Raw genomic sequence first — 27416 nt, 5'->3', positions numbered from 1 at the left:
GATTTTTATGACATTGACAGGGGCAATAATTTGTCAGTTGTCGATGATTTATAAAATATCATATATAAGTATAAGTTATAAGTTTGCGCTTCCCTGAAAAATAATGATTTTGTTGTATTTTTAAAGAAACAGTGTTGTGTTTTGCTTGCTAAGTATAAAATGGATTTCCCAGCTACACCCTCTAATGCTTCGGACAGTAACGAGTATCCTAATACAACTCGCTCTCCGTTTCACAACACAGCAGACGACAATAAAAGGCGCAGGTAAAACAATGTTTTTCTGCCTCGAATCGTAGCGTAAATAAATAGACAGAATTACTCATTTATACCGTTGATGGGTGTCATTTTCAGCTCGTCAAGGTCCATAAAACGAAGGAGATTTGACGATGAATTGGTGGAATACAGTGGTTTGCCCGGTTCTTCACTGGGGAAGGGAGACAAGAGAATGCGCACACAGTCGTACACGAGCCAAGTATCAGAGATTCCTGTAACTAGCGCTCCTACGCCTCCCGCAAACCCGCCGTCAGAGCGCCGCCGAGCTTCTAGTAAGATCTCTGGTGGAGGAGGCGTCGGTCGTAAGATTCGTCGTAAAGGACATCTGAGTCACCTCTCCACAAAAGATTTAGGCCGATGGAAGCCTACAGATGATCTAGCATTGATATTAGGTGTACAACAGGTAAACTGTCCACTTTATCAAAGCATGCTCTGTACTTCTACTTCAATATTGTTGTTTACTTTTGCATTTTTGTGTTGTTATGAATTGTGTAATGGGAAACACCTACATGTGACCATTACAGTTGATTCCCTCAATCCCATGTATCTTATACTCTGTTGTTATGAAAGTGTAGACAGATTCTAAAACAAACATACAATACATTTTCAGACAAATGATTTACGGATAGTTCACAGAGGAGTGAAATTCTCCTGCCGCTTCACAGTCAGTGAGTTGCAGTCTCGTTGGTATGCACTGCTGTACAATGCTGAGATATCACGCGTGGCCATTGCTGCTATGCGTAACCTGCATCCTGATTTGGTAGCTCTGGTGCAGCAACAAGCTTTATACTCAAATGCTGAAGAAGAGTTGCTTGCTACGGTACCGAGTGTTCCGGTAGGTTCATGATACTTTTACTTACAGCATACATGAAATACACTTCAGTGCGTAAATCACTGGCTAATCATACTGAGTAAGAACTCTTAGATCCTGTTGCACTGATGCAAATGTCCAAAGAAGAGCTGGTTATTGCCTCTAGTAATTTTATTCCTGGTTGATCCTTTATATTATGGGAATTATGACCGGATGAGCCTATTGTCACTCAATCTTTCAATCAAAGTAACAGGTTTGTAACAAAAAAATATTTGATTACAGTCATCTCTCCCACCGCTGGAGAAGTTCCAAGAGTTATTAGACCAGAACCCCCATGTGTTCTATCCATCACGGACTGCAAAGACTTTGTTAGCACATTGGCAGCTACTGAAACAGTATCACCTCTTACCAAGCCAGACAGTACAGCCACTGCCTAAAAGTAAGTACTATTTACATAATACAGACATAAGGATTTTTGTAACTGATGAATTAACACATCATAATTGGTCATCAAAGTTTGAAGGATATGTCACTTCTTCAAGCTTTTTTGAACCACTGATCATTGACCATATTTATTTCTAAACTAATTTCTGACCATTTCATCTGCATCACAGATGGGAGAACTACTTACCATACTTAAATACTTATAACCTATGGAACAAATAAATAAAGTGGCTTTCTATTGGTAACAGAATTTTTTATTTTTTTTTAATAAACCCTTAAAAATCTCACAAACTTAACATGTTAACAATAGTAGCATAGATAATAATACATTTAAAGTTCAATAAGGTATCATGACATTTTGTGTTTCAGATCCAACTGACCCAATAATGACGTTTTCTGATGCTGAAGACACAATGAATGACAATGAGCTGCCAGATTATAAAGAAGATGGCATGGATATTGAAATGCAAATGGCAGACAGGTAAAATTTACTTTATACTGCAAAACCCTTACATGTACATAATAAAATTTAAATTAAGGCAAGGAAAACAACACCAGTAGTTTAGTTCTAGTCAAGAAGAAAGACTATGTTTCAAAGCTGTTACACCCGCAACCCGAGAAAACTTAACCCTGTAACATCATAAAATAATACCTTTGTGACTTAGGGATAGTGTAGCTTTTCAACTTTTTTTTTAACTGCCTCGTTGGTCTAGTTGTCGCAAGTGCGGCTGCTGAGCACGAGGTCTCGGGTTCGATTCCCGAGTCGGGCCGAAATCGCTTTGTGGGTTTTAGAAGACTTTCACAAAGCAGCCCGGAGCCTGGAAGTTGGTGATTGATACACCCGTGCATCGGAGAGCACGTAAATGTCGGTCCTGCGCCTGATCTCTCTACGGTCGTGTCGGATTGCCGTCCCATCGGGCTATGAGAGTGAAGGAATAGGGAGTGCACCTGTGTCTGCGCAAATGCTTGTTCACTATAATATGTCCTGCGCAGCTGGCTACTCTCCTTACATGAGAACAGCCGCCGTAGCCGATAATCGGCTAGGAGGACATCATCATCATCATCAGCTTTTCAACAGTGGAAGAATTCTTCAAATCGGTTTAGTAGTTTCGGAGCTTTCAGTGTACAGACAAACAACAAATACAAAATTCCTCTCTATTACGGCATGGGCTGAAGTACAATCCAATTAAAAGTGAGCTGTTGGTGTTTAGAGGTAAAAATAAAAACCCATCGTATGTTCCACCTGTAACACTCAGTGGGTCGCTCTTGAGGAGAGTAACCAAGTTTAAATACCTAGGACATATTGTTACTGAGGATTTAAAGGTTGATTTGGATATGGAAAGGGAGCGAAGGGCGTTGGCTGTTAGGGGAAATATGGTGGCAAGGAGGTTTGCTGGTTGCTCAGTACCAGTCAAAATAACGCTTTTCAAAGCTTACTGCCAGAGCTTCTACACCAGCAGCCTCTGGGCCAATCATACCCAAAAGGCTGACAATACCTTGCGCATCCAATATAATAATGCTTTTAGGGCGATGTTGAGACACCATACTGTAGTGCATCGGGCATGTTCGCGGATGCACAAACGGACGACTACTTTGCTATTATGCGTAAGAAAGTTGCGTCGCTAGTACACAGAGTCAGGGGAAGTACCAACAGCATCCTTAAAATATTCGCGCATAGACTGGATGGGCCTGCACTGGATAGGTTTGTCAAGCTGTATGTTTTACATGCAACTTGAGAACCCTTCCAGTGAATAAGGCAGTGTATCTTCTTTTTCTTGTATTGTAATTATCTAACATAGGTTAAGTTGTTTTTTATTACTAACATTTTATGGGCCTTGGCGTCTGAATATACAAGATTTTTATTTTTATTTATTTTTTATTTTTATTATATTATTAAGTCTGAGAAACTGCAGCCATTTCATCTACGGAAGTCAGTAATCTACAATAAATAAATTTTTTTACTTTCCTAATCCAGAGTGGACAAGAAAGACATCCGGCTTCTGGAAACTTCCCTGTCACGTTGGCAAGTGCTGGTGCAGTCTCTCTCAGGGACTACTATAGAGCTGGATAAGAACACGCTGGCTGTGCTCCGAGGAAGACTTGTACGATTCCTTATGAGGTCTAGAGAGGTATGTATTGGAAACTTAATTTTTTTTTTCTTAGTAAGTCAGAGAACAGAATTAGATACCCGGTATGCTTAGATATTTTATAAACGTGTAGGGCAATTAAAACAACTAAAAACCTAACTTATGTAGTTACAGCAAAAATGCAAATCTTGCATGAAGCAAAGACAATTAATATGATATCCAAAATATGTAAGAATACTAAAGACTGCACAAATGATTTTTTTTATATCGTCTATCGTCGCATATGCCGCCTAGACAATGGATCACAACCAAATAGTATCTGTTTAGGAGATTCTTTAAGGTGCCTACTTAATACATTATGTAGTTTGCACCAAAAAGCTAACTTAGGGTTCTGAATTATTTGCATGGTTCTGTAACATTTTTATCCTAAACAAGAATATATTTGCTTCTTCTGAGATCATCACATAAGCCAATTGCCGTCTACAGTTAAACGAAAGCCTCATACGCCTTTGCAGTCTCCTATGAAACGAATCAGATGCAAAGAATGATGAGGCAAAGAATTGTTATGCTTTTGGGAAAAGTAGGTATCTGTAAATAGCTCAAAGCTGACTCATAACCACATTGGCTCACACTTCTGTTGGCTGGTCACAGTGGTGACTGTAAGGTCTTCAATGGGTGTCTAAACATAAGTTTTGCAGTAGTAAATCTTTTGTTTCTACGGTCTAGGGATATCTATTTACTTACCTTGTATTTTGCCCCTAATGTATTTGCAATACTTTTGTCAATTGTTTAATGCTTAATCCAGTCTATTTGAATGCTGAGTGTCAATTTTTGACTTGGAGCTACTGCCTATTTAGGATCCACTACTCGGCAACTGATACCTGTTGGTAAGACTGCTTGACCGCCCGACCACGGAATAAGGAAAGATTAGCGGAAATTCCATAAGGCAGATAGGTCAGAATTAACGTTCCTCGCCCCTCGAACACCCAGATTTAGGCGCGCTACTTTCTTAGGACATTTTGCGTTATGACATCTCCGCTAATCATTTTTGTTCTCCGTGGCTCCTACGATCTGATTACCCAGTCCAGCTTGTTAATACCCCTACCTCTTCTCAAATATTAAACACATGGATTAGGGATACCTAGTAGGTGATATTGTAGGTAAGTAACATAATAAAGTAAACATTATTTTCAAACACATTTTAATCGTTTAATGTAGTGGGCAGAGTAGGTCAAAATAAAACACCAACTATAGTCCAATATCTATTTATTTAAGAAGTACAAATGTGTCAAGATGACAGTGACAAATGAAAGTAAAAACTTGTTTCTCTTCACGTAATTTATTTGATATCTTAATAATATTATTCCATTAAAATTCCAAGGCAACATAAATACGATACTTGCTTATGTTTGATCGTTGATAATTGTCAGGTAATAATTTACTTTCAATCATAGTTGGAGTGAATTAACCCTATTTATTATTCTATCAGTACACAATTAGTATTTTAATTGGAGCTTGTGGCTAAGTTACAGCTGCACGGCTCCATCGATCATAAGGTTAAGCAACACTTGGTTCAGTCGGTCCATGGATGGGTGACAATCTTGTCATGCCAGAAAGTATGACAACCACGCCCACCGAGGGGTAATAGTTGGGTTCCTTAGGTAACTGGTTTGAGGTCAGAGAAGTAGTCGCTCCATGAAGACACTGGTACACAGCTGCATCTGGTTAGAGTGGAAGCCGACGCAAGCATGGCAAAAGGTTAGGCAGGTTTATATAAAGAAATATGCTTAATAATACTTCAATTACCAGCTGTTTATCAAATCCTAGTGATCCTAAAAACTTACTTCACTTACCTGTAAAATGTACGTTACCTCATGTAAGTGGGTATCAAAACAGAATTTCAACAAAATGTATTTAGCCAACACATATGCCAACAGTGACATCAATAGCAGCTGAAACCGTTATTTTAATAAAAGAAAGTAACTTCTAATCTTAACTTTAGATTCGTTTTAAAAATAAGGTATTGAATTATTTCTTTTTTAAAATAAAAAGTTAAAAATAAGAAAATCTACAACTCTAGGAATAATAAGTTTAAAAATTTAAAAAGGTTCGATATCGACGATACATTACCTCCTTGAGCGGCCATCTTGAAATTAGCGACTCTTGCGTATTTACTTCATCGACCAACGTTCTTTACTTCGTCAACAGTTCTTCAAACATTGCAACATTACGATGCTAAAAATGTATTTCAATTTATTTCACATAAATAAAAACACCCTTATTGACAATGTCAGCAAAATTGAAAATGAAAGTAATTAGTAGCATGATTGTATTACTCATTCCATGGCATATTTCCCCCTCGGCGTCAATATCGGGTGCAGGCATGACATACCGATGCATATAGGTATTCACGTAGACCCTGACAACGAATTCAAGGACGCCTCCCACCCCTAATGACACGGTCACCCGCTCAACATAAAAAATATCTATTCATTTCACTATCTAGTCCACATATCGTCACAAACTATCGATTGCCCTCGTTTCAATAACTCCAATGTTACCCATTTTAAATTACGCCATTTCAGCTTTTATCTTAAGGGGATTATGCAATCTTTCAGTTTATCTTTATTACGTCTAGATTCCGTGTTCACTCCTTGATATGTTTCTTTCACAATTAATTTTGAAACAATGCAAATTTTATTAATTCCACGCAAATTGAGTTCCATATATGCGTCATGTTTAAACATTAAGGTTGATTTCCAACAAACAATACCTACAAACGAGGCACAATTAGGTTTTTCTTTAATTCAATTTAAATTCTCACTCAAAAAATACACACTATTTCAGTCGGAAGTACGAAACGGTAAAAATAAGATTAAAATAACGTCCAAATAAATTAGTTCGATTCTTGAGAGTTTATTGTATTCCCGGTTGTGCAGTTAACTATCCACTTGTGAGAAGGTAATAAGTATGTACAGACAGAACAAAAATCTTATTGTGGCTCATGTTATGAGAAATGGTCGGTGCCAGCGACGATGTTTACATAACATTCTATTATAACAAGGCGATTGTTTGGGCAGTAGCAGTGAATTCGATATTCATAACAACAAGTATCAATAGAGAATGGAATGGTAAACTTGTGGAACTTGGTCAATGTCCGGTGAATCCACTGAGCGAAGTTTCTGATACCTGACCATCTCGTCGTACATAATATTTCTTTTTTTAACGTTTCGCTACGTAATTATTTTTCGAAAACATGTACATAGATAGTGTGGCAGTGGAGAACATGACGTGTAAGCGTGTTTTTTTTTCTTTACTTTTGAGTCCTTTCTTCGTAATTAGTTTTATTTTGTTTCGGTTTGACGACAGTAACTGTAATTTTATCGAAGTACCTAACAGGTGCAGCTCTTTGCACACATTAAATAAATTACGTTTTTATTTTCACTTTTATTATTTTATCCGTGATATGTAGTTAGTTGCTGGAATTTCGATGGTCGCTCTCAAATATATTGCGCATCCATTAGAAGAAGAGAGAGAGTGATAGAATGGACGGGTATAACTCCTTCTTCTGAAGTACCTGTGAACTGACGTTGATTGGTTGGTTTTAGGAGCGCATTCTAATTATTAACGCGTCATTGTGTGACTTGAGAGCCAACTAGATGCATATAACGAGGCCTTCTGCTGTATTCGTTTATCTTCCTTTTTGAGCTGTTTGCCACATATCCACTTTATATGAGACTAGCTTCTGCCAGTAGTTTAACCCGTATCCCGTGAGAATGTCTGCACGAACCCAGATAAAAAGTAGGCTATAACCATCCTCGATAAATGGGCTATCTAACATTGAAAGATTTTTTTCAAATCGGACCAGTAGTTCTTGAGATTAGCGCGTTAAAGCAAAAAAACTAACAAACTCTTCAGTTGTGACAGGTTCTTCAATTTTTCTACACTATAAGTGTGCGTAAAATAATCTTCAGGGGTTGGAACACGGTAACCGACTTTCCTTACACAACGTTCCTTACAAGTATTTCAACTGGGTCATCGAGGTCAAAGATGTACACTGTAAATTAATTATTTATTCTATAGGAAGTTCAGTTTGAAGAATATGAAATTTCGATACTATTTGTGCCGATATAACGTACTTTGCTTTGCCTTGAATCGGATTTCTAAATACTGTTTAGCTTGACCCGCGATGATGCTGCTAATTCACTGCTTACATAATTGCGTCGGTAGGTGCAGTCCTAAATGATTAATTTCAACAAAGAAACTCCAATACGTCTGTGCTATGTAAATGACAGGATCGCTGGAAAAGGATATCCTCAGCAAGCTATTTACGGACGATTTATTACTGGTCTCTTGGTTTACTGCTGAAAAGCCTAAACTTCCCAAGGCCTTATGTATGGAGTTAGAGTATGTCCCGATTATGAATACAAGGGATATCCAAATGATGATGGGTTCCAATCCACACGGGAAAGAACAATGTCAGGTTTCGGCCCACCCAATCAACTTTTAAAACTAAATTCTCACGGACACAAAGTTCTTTACTACAACAATTTAAATATAAAATACTAACTTCTTATAAAATATTTAATTGTTATCTAGAACTTTTCCAAAAAAAAAAATATAATTTTAATAAGTTTATCGAGTTCAGGTTTTTCGTTTTAATAATTTGGAATAATTTGGTTTTGAGAAGTTCAATGCAAAAGTGGAAAACATAGAAAAGCTTCTGACATTAAACTACACAAAAAACTAAGAATTTTCACTGTACATGAAATATTTTTATTGAGCCTAAGTTACTATGGACGTCTGACATTGTTCTTTGAATGATGCAGTATGTGATGGCACACACAGTTCTATATAATGATTTAAATTGAGCACCATTTTTCTGGGGCTGCGGGATTGTTCGAAAAAGTTATCGCGGCCGTGGTACATAAAGGGCTTCAGAAGGAACATGATGGTTAATAGTCAGTAAGAGTCTGACACTCCTTTAGGCTGCTAGCCCACAGTGGGAGGGGTCATTTGATGATTTCCCATTCAAAAAGAAGCACTATTTTCCTGAAGCAATGACAAAAATAACGGATGAAACCGCAGAAAACGGCTAGCAAATAAAATATAAGTAGTTTTATTCACTAATGCTAATCGCTGATTACGTTAAGGAATCATTTAGGTACACTAGATAAGTTTTTAATTATCATAATCGGTTCGCCAATGCGATAGGTATATCGTTAATGTCGGCCGTAGTTTTGACAACTTTGTTGGAACTGTTACTCAAGTTAGGCCGGAACCAAGATCAACACTCGTCGTCCTTCAACAATGTGGTTCCCAGATCCCAGGTTTGAATTCACTCATAGACTAGGTAGCCTGTGACAAAACAAAAAACTTCTTACCTTTACCGAAAGTAAATAAAGTTATTAAAGAAATAATAAATTAAATATTCCTTCATATTGAAAGTTTTGATTATGGATATATTTCTGGAAATTTATACAGGCAAGTAGGTTGTAGGTCGTCATTAAAATTTGTATTTATAACTTGAACAAAGGACGTGAAGTCAACGTTATCGGTAACAGTCAAAAAGGTCATTATTGCGATAGTGTACAGAAATTACACGTCAAATAAAAGTTGTTATCTGATTTTAAAATGCGCGATTGTTTTGCTGATAGCATCGGGTCACTTTTACATACATAGGCAAACTGGCATGTAGGTGCGACGCAACGCTATGAGTTTGTAAAAATACATAAAAAATTACATAATATGTATTAATGATAAATATCTTTGTTGAATTTATGGTCGATCATTATCAATCGCGACTTTTGCAGATGGCAATACTTACCTACGTTTGTCAATGTCAATAGTTATTTTCGTTTTCACTTTGTTTAAAATAAACGTAGGAACCTACGGGCAATTTTATTGAGCAGGAAATCGCAATTATGAATTATGATGGGTAAATACTCTTCCGTAACTTTCGCACTCAGCAATTTGTTAATTACGAGGCAGAGTAATAATACATATAATTATGAATTATGGTGGGTAAATATTCTTCCGTAACTGGGCATGAGGCCGAAAATTCAACTTTATTTTCCAGCATATTTTACCTGTTATTAAGGAAGTTAACATTATTATTTAACATTATAATACTACAACTCGAATAATTTTAATTACAATATAGGTATTCAAATGATTGATATTTAGTAATCGCTATTTAATTAATATGGCTAAGTATGGTTTTCAGAACGAGTTCGCAACACTAAATCATACAGGTATCACAGCAATTATGAAACATTTATTATCTGCAACACTTTGATTATATATATGTCTAGATGGAGTGTCACCATACAATCCCAACAAAGAAGCAGAGACTAAATTGTTATGCATGTGTGCGTGTAGGTGTCATTTTACACTGCGCGTTGACGTAAATAATGATACCAGCTACTACGATTCTCCCATAAATAATGAAAAAAAAATAGACTAATTAAATAAGTTTGTATACATAGTGTTATTCTGTTTAACTATAACTTTATAGAAAATTGAACCTTGCTTGGCACTGCTCCTTTTGTAAGTCTTCAGCGCCCTATCTTGTCGACAGTACTCATGTCCTTGCTGCGGAAGTGATCGGAACACACTACGGTATTTTTTGTTGGTGTCCACATCACATCTCCGCGGCTTTTTTTAATGCAGTCTATCCACTGACTCCTAACAATAGGATTACTTGGAATTCTATTAAAAAATGATGTTACGCTGATGACCATAATTTACTAATCAAATAATAGTAGATAATATTTGGGAGAATCAGAAAATGTCTATCTGAGCAATAAAAATATAAATTATACCTATTATTTTTTTGCGCAATGCTTAAAAAAATATCCTTTATACATAACATAAACACGTGAAGTTGGGAAAATGAAAAACAGAAACTGGCAACACTGATACAAAATGGCGTGATTTAGTAAACATAATTACAAAAAACAACTATTTATTTTCTGGGTCAGTTACCGATGATAGGTGATGTTATTGGCACTTTTTAGCCTTCCTTTATAATTCCGGCAGACTTTAATTGCACATGTCGTCATTTTATCTCTGTTATTTGTATTTTAGTTAGCGCGCGTAATACGTTTTGACAGTTAAGCGGCACGATCTGTTCTGATTGACAGGAAAGCTCCTGTCGATGAACAGTACATCGACATTTTTTTCCACGCTTGCGCGCACTCGACGCTACATCTAGACATATATATAATCAAAGCTGCAACAACGATCGATATTAATTGTGACAAATCTTAGGCAAACGTGGGCTTAATATTAATTAAACACGAAATATCACTATGTTGATTCAAGGCTACACAAATATTTGGTGGACGTAAACCTACATGGTGCATTAAGAAGGCACTATTTAGGGTTACCAGAAATTGCAATTTCCGTTTTAATTCAATGTGTCAAACTTCAAATTGCTTTTGAATATTCTTCAAGGCTCACTTAATTTTTTTCTTATATTCAATTTACCTGAACCATGACTAAGTGGAACTTGGAACTGTGTTGTCTTCGGAACAGTAAATCTCGCAAGTTAGCCTATTTCGTTGTCACCGCATAACGGGTGTTTCATTTAGTACTATTTTAAGTATACACGACAACGTTGCCGTGAAAATGTAGCTAACGATGTTAAAAGCACTAATAGGTTCCGTAAATAGTTAAACGCAGTTATTCCGATTTTTGGTGTACCAATTTAAAGTCACTAAACTTTTTCAAGTCACAAACCAATAATTTTATAGAGGTAGTTCTCGGACGTAGCCGCTCAATGAATATAGAAACAAAAATAAGTTATGTTTTTGATAAAAACTGGAGGGTAGTACAAAATTAGACGCGAGGTCAATGACAGGCCAAATGTCACTTGGTTGCGCGCGGTCGTAAAGGTATACTTACTTGAATTTTATAAATCACTTATTTAAAATTTATTTGCTTACAATACTTGTGTATTAATTTGTATTTTTTAATTGACAGTCGTCTGTATGTAGCAATAAAGTGCTTGTATTACGGTGTGCGAATAATTAACTGTACTGCGAAGTATACTACATATCTTAGTGGAAACGAGCTTGTTTATCGTGAGCGACTGTTTACATATTTTTCAATGTGTATATTTATTTGATAAGTACGCGTTAATTACCTTACTTAGTCTATTGATAACAACCAGCTCAAATGTAAAATTTTATGTCATTATGCATAACGCAATCGTTTTGTAAATATATATAATATAAACTAGCCGTTTTCTCGCGGTTCCCCCCACGTTGAGAGCTGCTGCCCGTGGGAATTACAGGGATAAAATATAGCCTGTTTTACACGGGAAGAGTAGCTTTCCAGCAGAGAAATATTTTTTTAATCGGTTCAGTAGTTTATCCATTATAAACAAACAAGAATATTTTTTTCCTCTTCATAATAATAGTACTTATACTTAGATTAACTCAGTGAATTCCCAATCTTATTTGGAAGTAAGTGGTTATTTTCCTTTTAACTATGTATAACTTGCTTTAGTGTAAGGTATTTATATGCTTGCTTATTGTAGGTGAACAGCTGTAAGTAACATCTGTGTAAACTGAAAAACAATGTGTTATTTAAGGAACTGTGATTAGTCATTAAACTGAAGAGATATTTAGTTAATAATTGAGAGTTATTAATTAGTTTCTACGTTAGCTTATTGAAGAAAAAACACTGTTAAGTATAGTAGCTTTCGTTGTACATAAAATGCTTACTCATATTCGTCATGTATGCAGAAAGTTTCATTAGAAGCTGGCAAGTCATTTTGTTCATTGCACATAACTAAAATTAGTAGGTTGACCAGCAATTTTTTTCTTCAAGACATTATTAGGTACTACGATTATCTTAGATATACTTAGATAGATAGATAGATATCATAATCGATCGACAGTTAATTGTATATTTCGATAAAGATAAAAATGAGCAAGTAAGTAGTCATTATTGTGTAACAGCGAATACCTGAGTAGCCGCACACTTACATGATAACTGGTTTAATATTGTATTTACAAAGCGATGTCCTTGTACCTTTATTTGTAGATATGTATAAAGTTATATTATGTGATAAACGAATTTATTTCCTGAAGGTTTGTTACTTTGATACTAGTATGTTTATTTTGAATGACATGTAGGTCCTGAAGAACTAGCTTGCACCAGCGGTGTTACCAGCGTCAACTATTCCACGCACCCGAACAAAAATCATCCATAAACGGGCATTCTGGCACCGCAAGAATATTTCAAATCGATCAAGTAGTTCCTAAGACGCACTCTAACAAACTTTTCAGTTTAATAATATGTACAGGAGAATACATTCCTTTTTTGTTTTCCATTTACCTGTTGGTAAATTGTTCGTTAAATCGTAAGTGATGTAAGATTACCCTATATCCGATTTTTTGTTTACAATTCCCTCAGGAACTGAAGATTCTCTTCGCAAAATACATTTAAAAAGTAACAGTCACAATATTAGGTTCACACGGTAGGTAGGTACACAGAAAGTGCAAACGTTGTTTTGCTCATATTATCTTTATCGCTGCACCAACAATGGCCGCACTTCGACTGAATGCAAGCGAATGGAAATTCGAGTGTCGAACACTGTTGAATTTCAAAACTTAGCATTCGTGCTTCATTTCCAACGAGTTTTTTTTTAAATATTTGCGAAACTGTACATATTTGGTTTCTATTAATTATCATGTTGTAGATATTGCATTGTTTGTTGTGTTGCCATATTTTATTTATGTTCGTAGGTGAAATAAAAAATAAAAAACAAGTTAATAGGTTCCACTATGTGCATCTGCAAAATGTAATTTATCATTTTAGATTAAAATAACGGTACTTTTCGATGCAAAATCGATTGTATTGTATGGTTGTCATGTATGAAGCACTAGGTACTTACCTAATCAATAAACTTAACTGCACGCAAATAGACTACTATGCTCTTATAACCCTCAAAATTTAGAAAACGTCTTCAAAATGTCTACATTGTTGAATACTAGAATAATTGTTACAGGAATAATTAACGTTATCGTGTTTAGAGTTCGTAAACTTTAATCATAAAATAGAAATATTGAGTTGAAACGGGTAATATTTTTGCAACAGTTAGGTGCTTTTGGTGTCTATCCGCGACATGCCACAAAACCTTTAAAAAAAGAAACGTTTAAAAAAAACTGTCGTAGGCTCCCTACTAAGAACTTCTGACCCTTAAGTCATCAAACCTGCCTTCACTTACGTGCATGAATACAATTTAGGTTCCAAACTTGCTGAAACGGCATAGTGCTGAAACTCCATACGATGCAGAGCCGAAACCGCGATTTAAATTACAATGAAGAGTTTGCGTTCGGTACCGCGGCGACCATGACAACTCTTTAGTGAATAACAAAAAACCGTTTAGTGTAAATTATGGATGCAAGGCGGATGCGGGCGGGGACTACCATCTACATACGGTGCCACAAGGCAGGTAGTAGTGCGTACAACACCTCAAAAAGACGCAAGGCATTTAGGACTACTGAATTGAGGTACATACATTACGGAGCAAATAAGTTCAGTTTCGGTTTCGGCCGAAACCAAGTTACAAGCCGAAATATACTCGTGGTTACTAAATTATAAACGAAGTCGGTTAATTACCTACTGCTTAATTTTCCTCCATTTTAAATCATACCTATTAATTCTTCCATTTATAAACACTGATAATTTTGGAATAATATTAGTCGGACGATTGAGCTAAAACCACAGAATATTTTCATGATTATACCTACCATATCGTTAATTAAAAATTACGGTAAATACTTACAGCCAGTTTCTTCATCAAAAGTTAAAGCCAAAGTAAAAGTCAAAGTAATGTCTAAAGTTAAAGTAACGGTTAAATTCAATTTTTCTATGAATTTTGCTGTCACTTTAGCCTTGAAAAAACGAATTTGACCGTTACTTTTACTTTAGACATTACTTTAACTTTAACTTTTGATGAAGAAACTGGCCGTTAATCGCCAATGGAATATGTTGACAACTCCGAATATGTTGTCAAGTTTCCTACTGTGAATCACTGCACTTTTTTTGGAATTATTACCTAGGTGCCATTCAATTATATTATCAATCTTTAATCTTATTGACCGGGGTTATATATTTCTTGGTTAATAAGCTAGATCAATCCTGGTTCTGTAATATCACTGGGGGCTTATTAAATTGATTTAAGTAACGTTTTCTTCGTAGACAGTTACAATACTGCCCTCTTCATGGGTCAAAATCTTGCAAAAAAGGGGTCTTTTCACGTGATATTTTCACCTGAAATTCTTCAGGGCTTTTCCTTTCGAACATTCTAGAACATGTGCACATAAATACATTGTTGGTAGCCAATTCACTTATGTATTCTGGTTGATAACAACTCCCAAACGAAAGTCCCAAAAAAAGTTTGTCGAAAGCTCGTTAGCAGATCGTAAATGTTTGGCATATCCGGAGCAATTCTTCTGCATTTTGTCTGCGATATCGCAGTGTTGTGTTCGTGACACTGTGGTTGGACATAACCGTGGCTCGGCTAATGAAAGTGCATATCTATGTCACTAAGCCACTGCGTCTTTTCTATCCGTGCCGTGACTATTAGTAGACATTAGCTTAGCACCTCTCTTTCGATGGGGTGTTTTGTCGGTAGCGTCGAATTAGCTCTCATTCAAACAGTCAGTAAACAAGCAAAGCTTCTCGACAAGAAATGCGAAAGGAGTTGAATGGGTTACTTATGTAATGCGAATTGTACACGATCTTCTGTGTTGCAACTAGTGAGAAAAGTCCCTTAGAATTTCTCATTTAAAGAGCTTATCAAATAGTCCGTAAAGTGTCCATTATAAGTGTACCCCTCGATAATATTATACAGTAAATAGAGTGCCTATTTATAACTAGCTGTTATAAAATGATAGCTAAAATGATCAATGGATAAGTACAAAATAAAATGGAATTTCAATTACGATGGAGACGTACACATAATTTTATCAAAAATTGGTATTCCACTCAAGGTTTCCAGCTTCGCACGGTGAAGCCCATAGATGCCATAGATGTATTTTCTTTGGACACAAAACTTGATTCCAGTAAGGTCACAGTTAGGAGAATTGGTGTAAGAATTCATAAAGCTGAACAAACAAACAACGAAACATATAACACTTAATGAAGTAACAGTAAACTACAGCATTTAATTACGAGTACACAATATTAAAATTAATCACACTGCCATATGCCAGCGGGTTGAAGGAAAATATTGCACACACAAACAGTAACAAACATCGCGAGGTACTTGCACATAATCAGCTTTACGAATAACTGGTTACTTGATAACCTTATCTGTTCAATTAGTATGTCAACAGCTCTATCTGGTTTGTTAATAACACAATACTAATGAACAGAATAATTAAACAGTACACTACTGCAAAAGTCAAGATCGTCCACACCATTCCACGTTCAACTGCCGCTGTTAATATTACCACCAAATATGTGTAAATAGAGGATTTTATTTATGTAGGTAATTTATTTAAAAATATTTAAATATTAGTGATGACGTCTACATTTCATAATTTTATGCAATCTTGTAACTATACGACCATTTCATTGTCACGCAAAGAAGATAAGACATGTGCCCGCAAATCATTGATTTATGTGCTGACGGTTCGCTGTCATCAATTCTATATAATTATTATAACCAGGTATTATTTTAAACGGCTATTATCAAAATCATTCGTTTCAGAGTGCATACGTTAATTAGTTTCCGATTTCGATTGTGTTTTAATTGCTTGCGTGCGTGTTTAATAAACGTCGATTTTACGCAAAACTTGTACAGTGGTTTCAGTATTTTGATGGCTTCTGTTACGAACATGTGAAGAAAGATATCGTTGCACATTATTACGACACGTGGGTAACTATGTGAAATATTTGCGTTTATGGGGAAAACGTGAATTTTTATTGATGTAAGGAGCTACTTTACCTACTCAAACTTATCTGATAGGCCGTGGTTGTCAAACGATGTCTTTGAATCTCAGGTATTTATACGTTAGGAAAGCTAATTCATTGCGACGAAAGGTGGAAGTATTTTATTATTCAATCGGTCTGCCTTAATCAAGCATGTCAATTAGCCACTGCATGTACTCCTTACGGTAATAGTTAGATAGTAGATATCGTGTGCAATGGCGACGTAGGCGACACGTACGAATTTATTTCTGCGCATATACTGGGTGATATTTTTCATACATATTACAGTACGTATCAGGAGGATATGATAACGATCAACTTGTAACGTTACTTGCCGAGTTCATTAAAATATGATTAGATTTAAAAGTCATTGTATGTAGATTAAGTGCTACGTCAAACATAGCATTTATACATAAAATAGAATTAACATTTATTTTTAATTGTTGTAATTAGATCGCAGTGGGGCGCAGCACCCGGGACAATGCTATCGACGTGGACTTGACCCTGGAAGGGCCAGCCGCGAAGGTTTCAAGGAAACAGGCCACGATCCGGCTGCGGAACAGCGGGGACTTCTTCATGTCGTCTGAGGGCAAACGCCCGATATTCGTGGATGGCCGCCCCGTACTGCCGGGGAACAAAGTGAAGCTTAATCACAACACCGTCATCGAGGTAAACGTCAAATGTTTTGCGTATCATTAGTATTGTCGATTATATCACGGCTATTGTATTTTCAAAACCTTGATTTGGACGTCAGCTCATTACCTAACTGCATGCTACAGCGAAACTTATGAACACTTTGAATTAGACTTGCTATTCGAATTGAATTCAAAAGTTTATTATTTATTTTTCCAATCATTTATTTAATTTGATTGTACCTAGTACTAGAGCATAACTTAGTTCTTGTTTATTTTCATACAGATTGCCGGTCTTCGCTTCGTTTTTCTGGTGAATCAAGAACTCATCAACGCCATTCGACAAGAAGCTGTCAAAGTCAATATACCTGTGTAATTCGTGTTGAAATAATAAACTTATATTACTGCGAACACATTTATTTTGGTCAATTATAGAACAATTTCAAAACTAGGTACCACTCGAAAACGTAATACATAACATCCCATTAATTAACAGTATAATGTGTCACACTTCAGTTTATAAACACTCAGTTTTAGAGTAAGTGTGTCCAATATTACGTCTATCACCATACATTATCACGTGCGTTACTGGCATAAGATATGCATTAACATTTAAACGACAAACAAATATCTAATTATTAAAATCATCAATAGTAATTAATCCATAACCCTTAATTAAATAATTTAACCACAATAGAATATACCATTAACTTAAAGTTATAACAATGGCCAACAAGTGCAGGAAAATAAAACAACCCACTCAGTAGTGCATAACAAACATACAAGGTTTCGAAAATTACGAAGAAAATAAATTCTATGGTATTGATAAGTGAACGTGAAGTAATCAGTCATCAGTCACCGAGAGGCAGCGCCGAGCATCCCCCGGCCTCAGGCGCACTGCGGCGCTGCGTCTCCTATAGTCGTTACATGCACGTGCCACTAGCAAATTATAATTTTGGTAAATATTCAGCCTCAACAACAACTGAGGTTATGCATGTCCAAATATACAGTGGACAAAAATCAACGCTTTTCTTAACTTTTACCTTTGTACATTTATTATCCATAAAACTTAAATTAATACTTAAAATTACCATTTTTCATACAATATATTATCATCTATAAATAAATTAATTAAACAGTATAACCGATCATTCTCTATGGAATTTTAAAACATTTAAAATATTGTTTTAATTACTTACACTCTATTTACCTAATAGTTAACTCTAAAACATTTTATCTACGAAGGCAACACTTTGCAAATACATGTATGCAGGACTTAAAAGCACATATATTTGGTATATTTATTGAACACCCTGTACATGATATCAAAATAGTGTATTTAATAATAAAATATATTTATAGGCACGATAAGGCAAAACATGAATCGGTGAGTGCCTTGTTTATGAGATCAACAGATTTTATTTCCAAAATGTTTAAAATGGCCAAAACGTATGGAGCAATAACAGTAGTCTTAAATATGATATACTTGAATTAGATTTGTATAATATCAGCACAATGTAAAGGCACTGTCCGCGCTTGCTAGCGCTCCGTCCTATATAAAACATGTACCTGTAGGTATTGAAATTGATTAACTCTTTGCAACCTAGGTACGTATATGAAAATATTCCAGATAAATATTCTGGTGCAATTTTTTAGCAATATATGTAGTGTATATTATGTTTATTAGGATGTGTCTACTCTTCAGTAGAAGACGTAAAAATACGTCTGTTGGTATTATTTCGCTGTGTAGGTATAAAATCAAAGGTAGTACCTACGTACACACTTTCTCAACATCTATTATTTCTGAGTATTGGCTTTGGTTATTTCACGCTTTAATTTTATTACCTACCTATACTACCTATGTTGTTTCACTGCAACATCATTACAAACAAAATTATTGAATGATATTGAACGAACATTTTCTAACAAAATACATGTTAAAGATTATATGGTATTAATAATAAAAGTGTGCAAATTTTGTACTTCGCCTACACAGTAGCATAGATACACATGTTGCAGTCAAATCAATATCTAAGAGACATGATTACACATGTGCTTAAAATATATGTGAGCAATCTTGACAGTACCGACGGTACTGGCCATACTAACACTAATATAACATCTTTGTCAAAACCACACGGTGATTACTTAATTGCCTAGATAAATATCAAAGTCAGTACATCAGCCTTATATCTATCTACCAATGGAACAGCGCTCTTTGGAGGTTTATATAATATAATCTGGTCTTTGGCAAGCTGGACCATGACGGACGATATAACGATGATGCCTGTTCACTTAGTGCACACGAGTTTAGATTGAAGCACCAAAACACGCATGACAGCGATATTCTCAACCTTGGCGACGGAAGACAGAAAGAGGTGAAATGTTAGAAATATTACATACTGAGTGTTTTTAAAACGTGATAAAAATTAACTCTGTTTATACAGGTACACAAAAATATGAGATATATCAGAATAAGATATTCTATTACCAATCATAGACTAGGCATAAGTACATTGAAATTTCAGGTGACCTTGGTTGTACGCACACCCATCTTCACACAGAACTTTATTTACAAACTATGCTTGGATGAACAATCCGCCGCCAATACAAATAAAACAGAAATACAAATAATCACCTAATATTCTACAAATATAAACATTATTAGAAATATCAGTATTATTTGGAATAAAATATTTTTACGGAGATAATACTCATAAATTATGGCTACTTAAATCTTGAAGGTGCAATTCTATTAAATAAATAGTTAAAATAACACTAATAAAAATGGAATGACAGGCACAGCAGGTAAAACGATAATAATAAAATTTGAAAGAACTAACAAAAAATAAAGATCAGATCAAATTGCACTATCAAACAATAAAATGTCTTTGCTTTCTTTTCCATATCACACTTAGTACTGAATTTGGCTTCGTTATACAAACTACACAATAAACTAACGGGTAACTACTAAAGAAACTATAATGGAATCGTAGGAATGATAGTACGAGACCTTTATTAGGGTGGGATCCATTAACACAGTAGCCAATATGGCTGTTAATCATCATAAAGACCCGAGGAACTACGACGCTCAAAACAAACTACCTCAGTAATTATGTTTTAATCTTATTGTGTATTTAAGGCTCGAAGAAGGGTTGTCTGATATCGGTGGCGATATCACGAACTTAGCGCTGCTCGCAGACTTATATTTCTGAAACTTTTCAGCCAAAACATAAGTCTTTTTTCGATGGCTATAAATAGCTTTTGTTTTGTTCTTAGTCGCCATTTTGTCAATGAAATGGTTTTTCTCTATAAACACCCAAGGTTGCCATTTTCTACCCGTCAAGTCTGGGTTAAAATCATCTTTATTTGAAGTACTAGCATAATGTGAACCATTTTGGTTTTTCTTAATAACTACTTTAGGAATCGATTTTTTAGTTTTTTTAGACTTTTCCTTGTGCATTTTAAATTGAATTTCGTCTATACTTTTAAGGACGTCTTCAAATTTAGGCTTTGGCTTCTTAGGAATTTGCGGTATGCCCTTTAGTTTATTCACCTTCGGTTCGTCTTTGGATATTTTTAATTGCTTTAACTTCATAAGGCTGTGTTGAGGTAACGAAAGTTTGACTTTAAGATCACGAATAGATTCTTTTAGAGGTGGAATGTATTTTTGTGCTGCTTTGGTCAATAATGGCCGATTAGCAGAAAAGTTTGCATGGGAATGCAGATATTCCTTATCTTCAGTAAATTTACACCTCGATGTCTTGTTTACTCTACTGACATCATTAATTTGCGATATTCTAGAACCTTTATAATTGGTTATTTTTAGTAATATGCCAGAACTCTTTTCTTCTGAAGTAGTTGATGACACTTCTGGCGAGCTAGACGTATACACAGCGTCATCTTCTTTTTGGTTATATGTAAATACATCATCGATACTTGATTCACAAGAATTTACAATATCTTCACCAGTTTTTGCAAATAATTCAATTGAATGAATATTTTCCCGCTCAATTTTATTCACGTTTATATCGACAACGATGTCTACAGCATTCCCTTTGTTTTGGAAATGAGGAAATATTTCATTGTCCATATTTTCTTTATTTTCTGGGAGTTCCTTATCATCAGCTGGCATTGAATCGATATATTGTGGAACATAAGGTGACAATTCTTGTTCATGAGACTCCGATAACATCTTTTCTAAAGAATCATTATCGTAATATCTGTCATAATCTTCGGAAACGTGATGTTCTCTGTTATATAAAGTTCTGTTTACATCCATTTGTGGAGTTTTGTACAAGGTTTCGACGAACAGAGCATCGTCACTGCACATTTTTTCACCATATATGAATTTAACTTTGTCGGTATGTTCACTACTGCTGAAAACACCGGACTCATCATTATCAGAAAACCCATCATCTTTTGGAGAAGAGGCTTCACCAATTTCAATATCTTCTGCGACATCGTCACTAATAACAGTTTCTACACAGCCAACATCTTCAACCCAAGACTCTTCTAGAGTTTTTTCTTCACTATCTAATACATAGGAATCTGAGTAATCACAAACTTGCTCTTGTTGTGGACTAGACGCGTTTTCCGTTAGCGTCTCGGTATTTTCATCGTCTTTTATGCAGTCATTTTGTATCTCCGCTATACAATCTACAGGCAGTTCCGTATAGCACACTTTTTCAGGTTCTTCGTTTTCTTCTTCAGTTATAATACAGCTGTTATCGATAAGGATACAAATAGAAACGTTGTCTTCATTATAAAACGAAGAAACAGAGTTACGTCGGTTATGATTTATTATGTTGCATAGATTTTGTGTTAACAAGTCATTCTCGACTTTATTAACTTTTCTGCGTTTAAATGGCCAAATGAATTCAATATTTTCTTCATTTTCCAGTTTGGAACTCTCATCATTATTGTACGCATTTAGTGCAGAATCTGATAATGATCTCTTCAGTCGATGACATTTCTTGTAAGACGCCTCGTTTGCTGGTAGTTTATTAAAAGATTGATTGCAAGAAATTCTAACATTCTCATAAAAGGCGGGTGATGCCAATGCTGCATCATTATCTCCTGGCTGCTGCTCGACATTTTCTGACTCTTTTTGCAAAGATTTACCATAAGGTTCTTTTAAGTAGGAGGTTTCTGGAACTTCACATATATTTTCAGCACTAATATTGAGGTCGGTTTCTGAAATTTTGCTAGTATTTTCGGGGCTACTTGGTGCAAATTCAAAAGATGAATTGATGGCATTGTTTTCGTTGAGATCATTTGTTAGAGCATGATTACTTGGAGAAGCAATTTCAACCATTTCGTTTACTAATGGTTCATTTTGTAAAGACATTTCTTCTATTATATTACTATCCTCGCACTCAACCTCTTCATTGTATGTCACAGTTTCTTCAATACTGTTAACTACATGAGATGTGCTAATGACATTGACATCTGTTGTTTCCTGTTCAAAATTTGCAGGATTATCTGCTGATATAGTTTCGTAAGATTTTTTTTCCTGTTCATTGTCTTCCGTATCCAACTCACAATCAGAAACCTTAAGACTTTCATTACTTTCAATTGTTGTGTTTAATGTTTCAGTACTATCGATAAATACATTGTTGGTATCCTCAATATCGTTTTCAACTGTAACATTCTGTATTCTGTAACCACAACTGCCTTCAGAAAACGTTACTAATTTTTGAATCCAAGGTGAATACATTTTCTTCATCCAAAACTGATTTCGGCTGACTGGTTTTATTTCATTTTCATTTATGGATTTCAGTTCTTCATTGGTAGGATTATCAAGATTGCATTGTTCTGAATTTAACAGTCCTGAGGTATTATCTGTACCTTTGTAATATTCCTCTTCAAAATCCCTTAAATCCATATCACTATCCGAGAGCGAGCTGCTACTGTCATCTTCAACTCTATCAACTGTGGCATCCATGGTGTAATCGTTGCAAAATATATGCGTATCTGAATTAGCTGTTTGCGGTTTTATTAAATCGGAAGTTTCATAGTCAACTTCGTTAGTTGAAAGTGAAATTTCGTCATCATTATTTTTTGTAGGGGCTTGTTCTGTTATCACGGAATCGTTGGTTTCTTTTGTATTAAAAACTTCTGGAGAGACAATTTCAGATCCAATAGTTGTACGTGCAGGGGAATTTAATGTCTCGTCTAAATGGCGAACTTCAACAATATCTTCATCTACTCTAGCACTCATTGTACTTTCAGAAGTATCTATGTCACAAGTGTTTTCTGGGTAAACTACGGGATGTGGAACTTCGTAGTTATTATCAGGCAAAGTTGATTCTTCTGCTAATTCCTTTGATGCATTTTCAAAACAGTCTATTTCTTTTTCTAAATTTTCATTATTGATGTCACTTGAAACTTCTTTTTCTTGTATTTCTGGTTTTGAAACTAATACTGTATTATTGCTATCTACAATCATCTCCTCTGCACTATTATCACGGTCAGAAACACAATTTTGGTCACAATTGCTCTCGCAATTTTTTTCCAATTCCTCATTACTTTGTGAAATTATTTCGGTATTTTCGGTTTGATTTACAATTTCGTCAGGGCCAGTAGTTATCTCTTGACTCTCACTTTGCTTTTCATTGTCTGAACTAGACTGTGCATTGTTATTATCAAAGCTAGAAGAAATGTCATTTTGTTCACTTAATACGGGTAGTAAACTGACGGAATCTGATGAATCGTCTCGGTTTATTAAAGGAAATGGATTATCATCAGTTGGTGATACTAATTTTACTGATTCCGCAGAGTGTGTACTAGTTAAAATTCCCGGCTTACTTAAGCTGAAGTCTATCGCAATCTCAACAGGCCGCTTCTCTTCAATTACATTGTGTGACTTAATGGATTCAGACGAGTGTTCCGTCTCACCCAGTAGAGTTCCTTGTGAAGTCAAATTTATTGGAACTTGCTGGATTTCTGTAATTACTTTTTCTAAGCTGTGTGATGAAAAATCTGTCGATTCTTCATAATTCTTGATGTTATCCGGGTTTTTTATGATAACACTGTCTGTTCTGATAGGATTTACATTATGCTGCAGTTGAGTTTCTCTAGGCTCTACAATATTCGTCTTACTTTTACGGTATTTACTTAATTTAGAGAACTCTTTTTCTGAGTCAACCATACATGGCGATTTATCAACATCAACTTCAGGCTTGGGTGGATTTATATTATCAAATTTGTCTTTGATTTGATTGTCTGAATGGTCTAATACTTCTAATGATGGCAAGTCTCTGATAGTGTTGGACATAATTGTATTATCTCCTTTATTTGCATTAATAAACTGTTGATTTACCTCAGGAAAGTTTAACTCAATATCATTATCAAGTCTTGGTAGTGAAGCAAGACATAAACCAGAGTTACTTTCTAAATCTTGCAAACTGTAGCTACTCTTGATATTATCCATGGTATTGCTACTAGAAAACTGTGTATTAATCATCTTGCAGCTTGGAATTCTTACATTTTCACTGATATTTATATGATGATCTGATCTCTTCATAATATTACAGTCAATGTTTTCATTCATGCCATTTAACATGGGTGATTTCAACATGACTGGATTAGCAACTTTTTCTATTGATCTCTCAGATAAAATATTTTGAACTGGAGCAGCAACTTCAACATTGAGCATTTTAGGACTACAAGGTTTAATTTCAAAATTACACCCAACTTCCTTGTGAATAACAGATTGACTTATTTTAGCTTCAACATCTAAAGGCGACACTGGCCTGGGGGGTATGACACCTGTTATCTGTTTTTGATGTCCCCCTTTCATTAACATATGGAAATCTTTCTGAGGATTTTTGTAATTATTCATATTTGATGATTCTATCACCTCTTCAAACTGATTGAGCAATTCAATGCTATTATATCCTTTGATATTTTCAGGTAGTTTAGAAACTTTTTGGATATGTTCATATTTTGCAAGTTCTTCACTTGGAACATTAACTAAACCAAGCACATAAAGTTGTTCTTGGTTATTCATTGCATCATGTTTCTTTCCAAAATTATTTTTATCATTTGAACTTGCCTGTACGATTATTTCTTTAGAGGCATTCTCTTCTTGCTCTTCATCACCTTCGTTCCACATTTGTAAGAACTGTCTTACATCTATTTGCTTTTTGTCTTTGGATGATTTATTATTATTGGAATTTAATTGTGACTTTGCCATCATAGGTGGTGTTCTTACTATTGGTCCATATCTATTATCATAATATTTTCTTAGGTATTCATTTGGTATTCTGTTTATGCCAGAATCAATGCTTCTTACACTTGCAGAAGAGGATTGGCTCACATAGCCACAGTCTTCCTGGGAAGTTCCCAGAGTTTGTGTGGTATCATTGCTAGTGTTAGAATCAGTAGGCGATATAGCTATTGTGTTGGGTGAAAACACAGGTGCATGCCTTGACATGGGGTTATGAACATTTAAATTAGGGTCTATACTTCTATAATGAGCCATATGGTCATAATTTTTTATTTGTTGACCATCTTTTTTGAGATATGGATTGTTTGGAATGTTATGCATATTTAAATTGGGATAGTTAGGCATAATTACATGACTTTTTACAGGCATTCTTGACATTTCATTAACAAAATAGCTCTCAGAAGGTGGATAAATTTTGGGTCGGTTGTTGTCATATTCAATATAAGCCTTTGCATTTGGATCATAAGGTAGTTTGTTAGGAGGGACTGACTTCATATGAGCATCAGGTGGGTATGAATGCATTTTGTTTTGGGGACAATTTCCCATTACTGGTCCATAATTTGGATGGATTACTTGATTACGATATTGTATATTGTAGTTACCTTGAGGAGATCTCTGATATCCCTCCATGACAGGATCAGCAACTCGGCTGTCCAGGTACTTGATAGGAGGGTATGGGGGATAGGGGTGTGGAGGAATGGATTTCTGCAACTCATATTTATGAGGCGGAAAACCAGGTGGTGGATGGAACGGATTTGAATAATTACCAATGTATTCATACCTTTGCTGGGGATACCTCTCCTTGACACTTGGGTAAGGCTTGAAGCGAATGTTTCCTTCTTGATAATATGGATCAGCATAAACATAGCCCTGTTCTTCTGCAACAGTCCTATGAGGTCTGGGCACTACTGGTCGAGGACCAGCACAGCTGGGATAATCTTGATATTGGTACAGTTCAGGAGCACCATACATCCTTGTGGAACGCAAATTAACACTGCCCGGAGGCCACCCATGTGGAGCAGTCCGGTTAAGATTTGGATTCACACTAGGTAAACACATTTCAGGGTTCCTAACATTTTTATGTTCATTATTATTTGGATTAACAGAATAAGGCACATCACAGAACTTTGCCTCCGGTGGCATGTTTAGCTTGATATTCTTAGATAGACCGTTACTCCTATCTGATAGTTGAGCATAGTTATTGGTGTCTTCATTTATTTTAATAGAGTTGTATGTAGGGGGCACCATAATACGCTGCATATTTTCCTGGAATGTTTGTCTTGGTGATATGTTCCTCGTTGGGTTTTGGAAACTAGTTAATTTATGGGGGTATTCGGGTGGTCGTCGATAAGTGTTGTCCATGCATGGCCATGGCTCCGCGATACCTTTCTTTATATGATACGCCTCGTTCGCGTCAGGCGGAGGCACGACTCGGTCGGGTCCTATGACGGCGCATGGCCGTGCGTTCGGTACATCCACTTTGCCCAATGAGTTAGATCCGATATCTTGATATGACTTATTTCTGTCACAGTGGAGCGCGATGCCGCCGCTTTGAGAGTACTTGCTGCCGTCATTATTGCGTTCATTCACAGCAGACTCGGTCCTCAAGTCTTTAGCATCCATTGCCACGGTAACTTGGACACATATTCGTATTCGGTGTCAACATTTTTTGTTGTTGGACGATTTAAAATTCCTTGGAATAACTCCGTATCCGAAGGCTGCACAAAACTATTTCCATTCTGAAATATAAACAAAATATTAGCCAGATAGTGACAACTGTCAAAACAATATGCCACATAGGCCTTATTTATTCGGGATGCATAGCTTAGCCCTTCGAGTATCAACATAAAATATCACATTTACCTTTAGTATTTCTTCAAATTTTACGAAACATCAATATTATTTCCAAGGAAACACCGATTTATTACGTTTTGAAGTCGCCCATAAATTATGAAGTTGCCCAATCAAAAAATTATAGAAAAA

General features: G+C 35.6%; 2 protein-coding genes and 1 long non-coding RNA gene across 3 annotated transcripts; 1 reads left to right on the top strand and 2 right to left on the bottom strand.

Annotated features, from left to right (window-relative positions):
• The first annotated feature begins 79 nt into the window (after positions 1-79).
• On the top strand, positions 80-17611 carry LOC124633366 (microspherule protein 1). Its single transcript, XM_047168560.1, has 8 exons — positions 80-263; positions 351-675; positions 883-1107; positions 1366-1522; positions 1897-2008; positions 3503-3656; positions 17022-17237; positions 17487-17611. Exons 1-8 carry the CDS (start codon positions 160-162, stop codon positions 17574-17576), a joined length of 1383 nt encoding a protein of 460 aa, XP_047024516.1. The 5' UTR covers positions 80-159; the 3' UTR covers positions 17577-17611.
• LOC124633384 lies at positions 4864-8157 on the bottom strand. The gene is made up of 2 exons (XR_006984738.1): positions 5951-8157; positions 4864-5849 (listed from the first exon to the last, which is right to left on the bottom strand). It is a non-coding gene; the product is annotated as an uncharacterized LOC124633384 (long non-coding RNA).
• Positions 17602-27416, bottom strand: LOC124633347. The gene is made up of 2 exons (XM_047168541.1): positions 27297-27416; positions 17602-27172 (listed from the first exon to the last, which is right to left on the bottom strand). Exon 2 carries the CDS (start codon positions 27054-27056, stop codon positions 20307-20309), a length of 6750 nt encoding a protein of 2249 aa, XP_047024497.1. The 5' UTR covers positions 27057-27172; positions 27297-27416; the 3' UTR covers positions 17602-20306.

The sequence above is a fragment of the Helicoverpa zea genome, chromosome 1 (assembly GCF_022581195.2).
Source record: "Helicoverpa zea isolate HzStark_Cry1AcR chromosome 1, ilHelZeax1.1, whole genome shotgun sequence".
NCBI classification, from domain to species: Eukaryota; Metazoa; Arthropoda; class Insecta; order Lepidoptera; family Noctuidae; genus Helicoverpa; species Helicoverpa zea.
The sequence above is the reverse complement of the archived record's forward strand: the minus strand, read 5'-3'. Positions and strand labels throughout refer to the sequence as shown.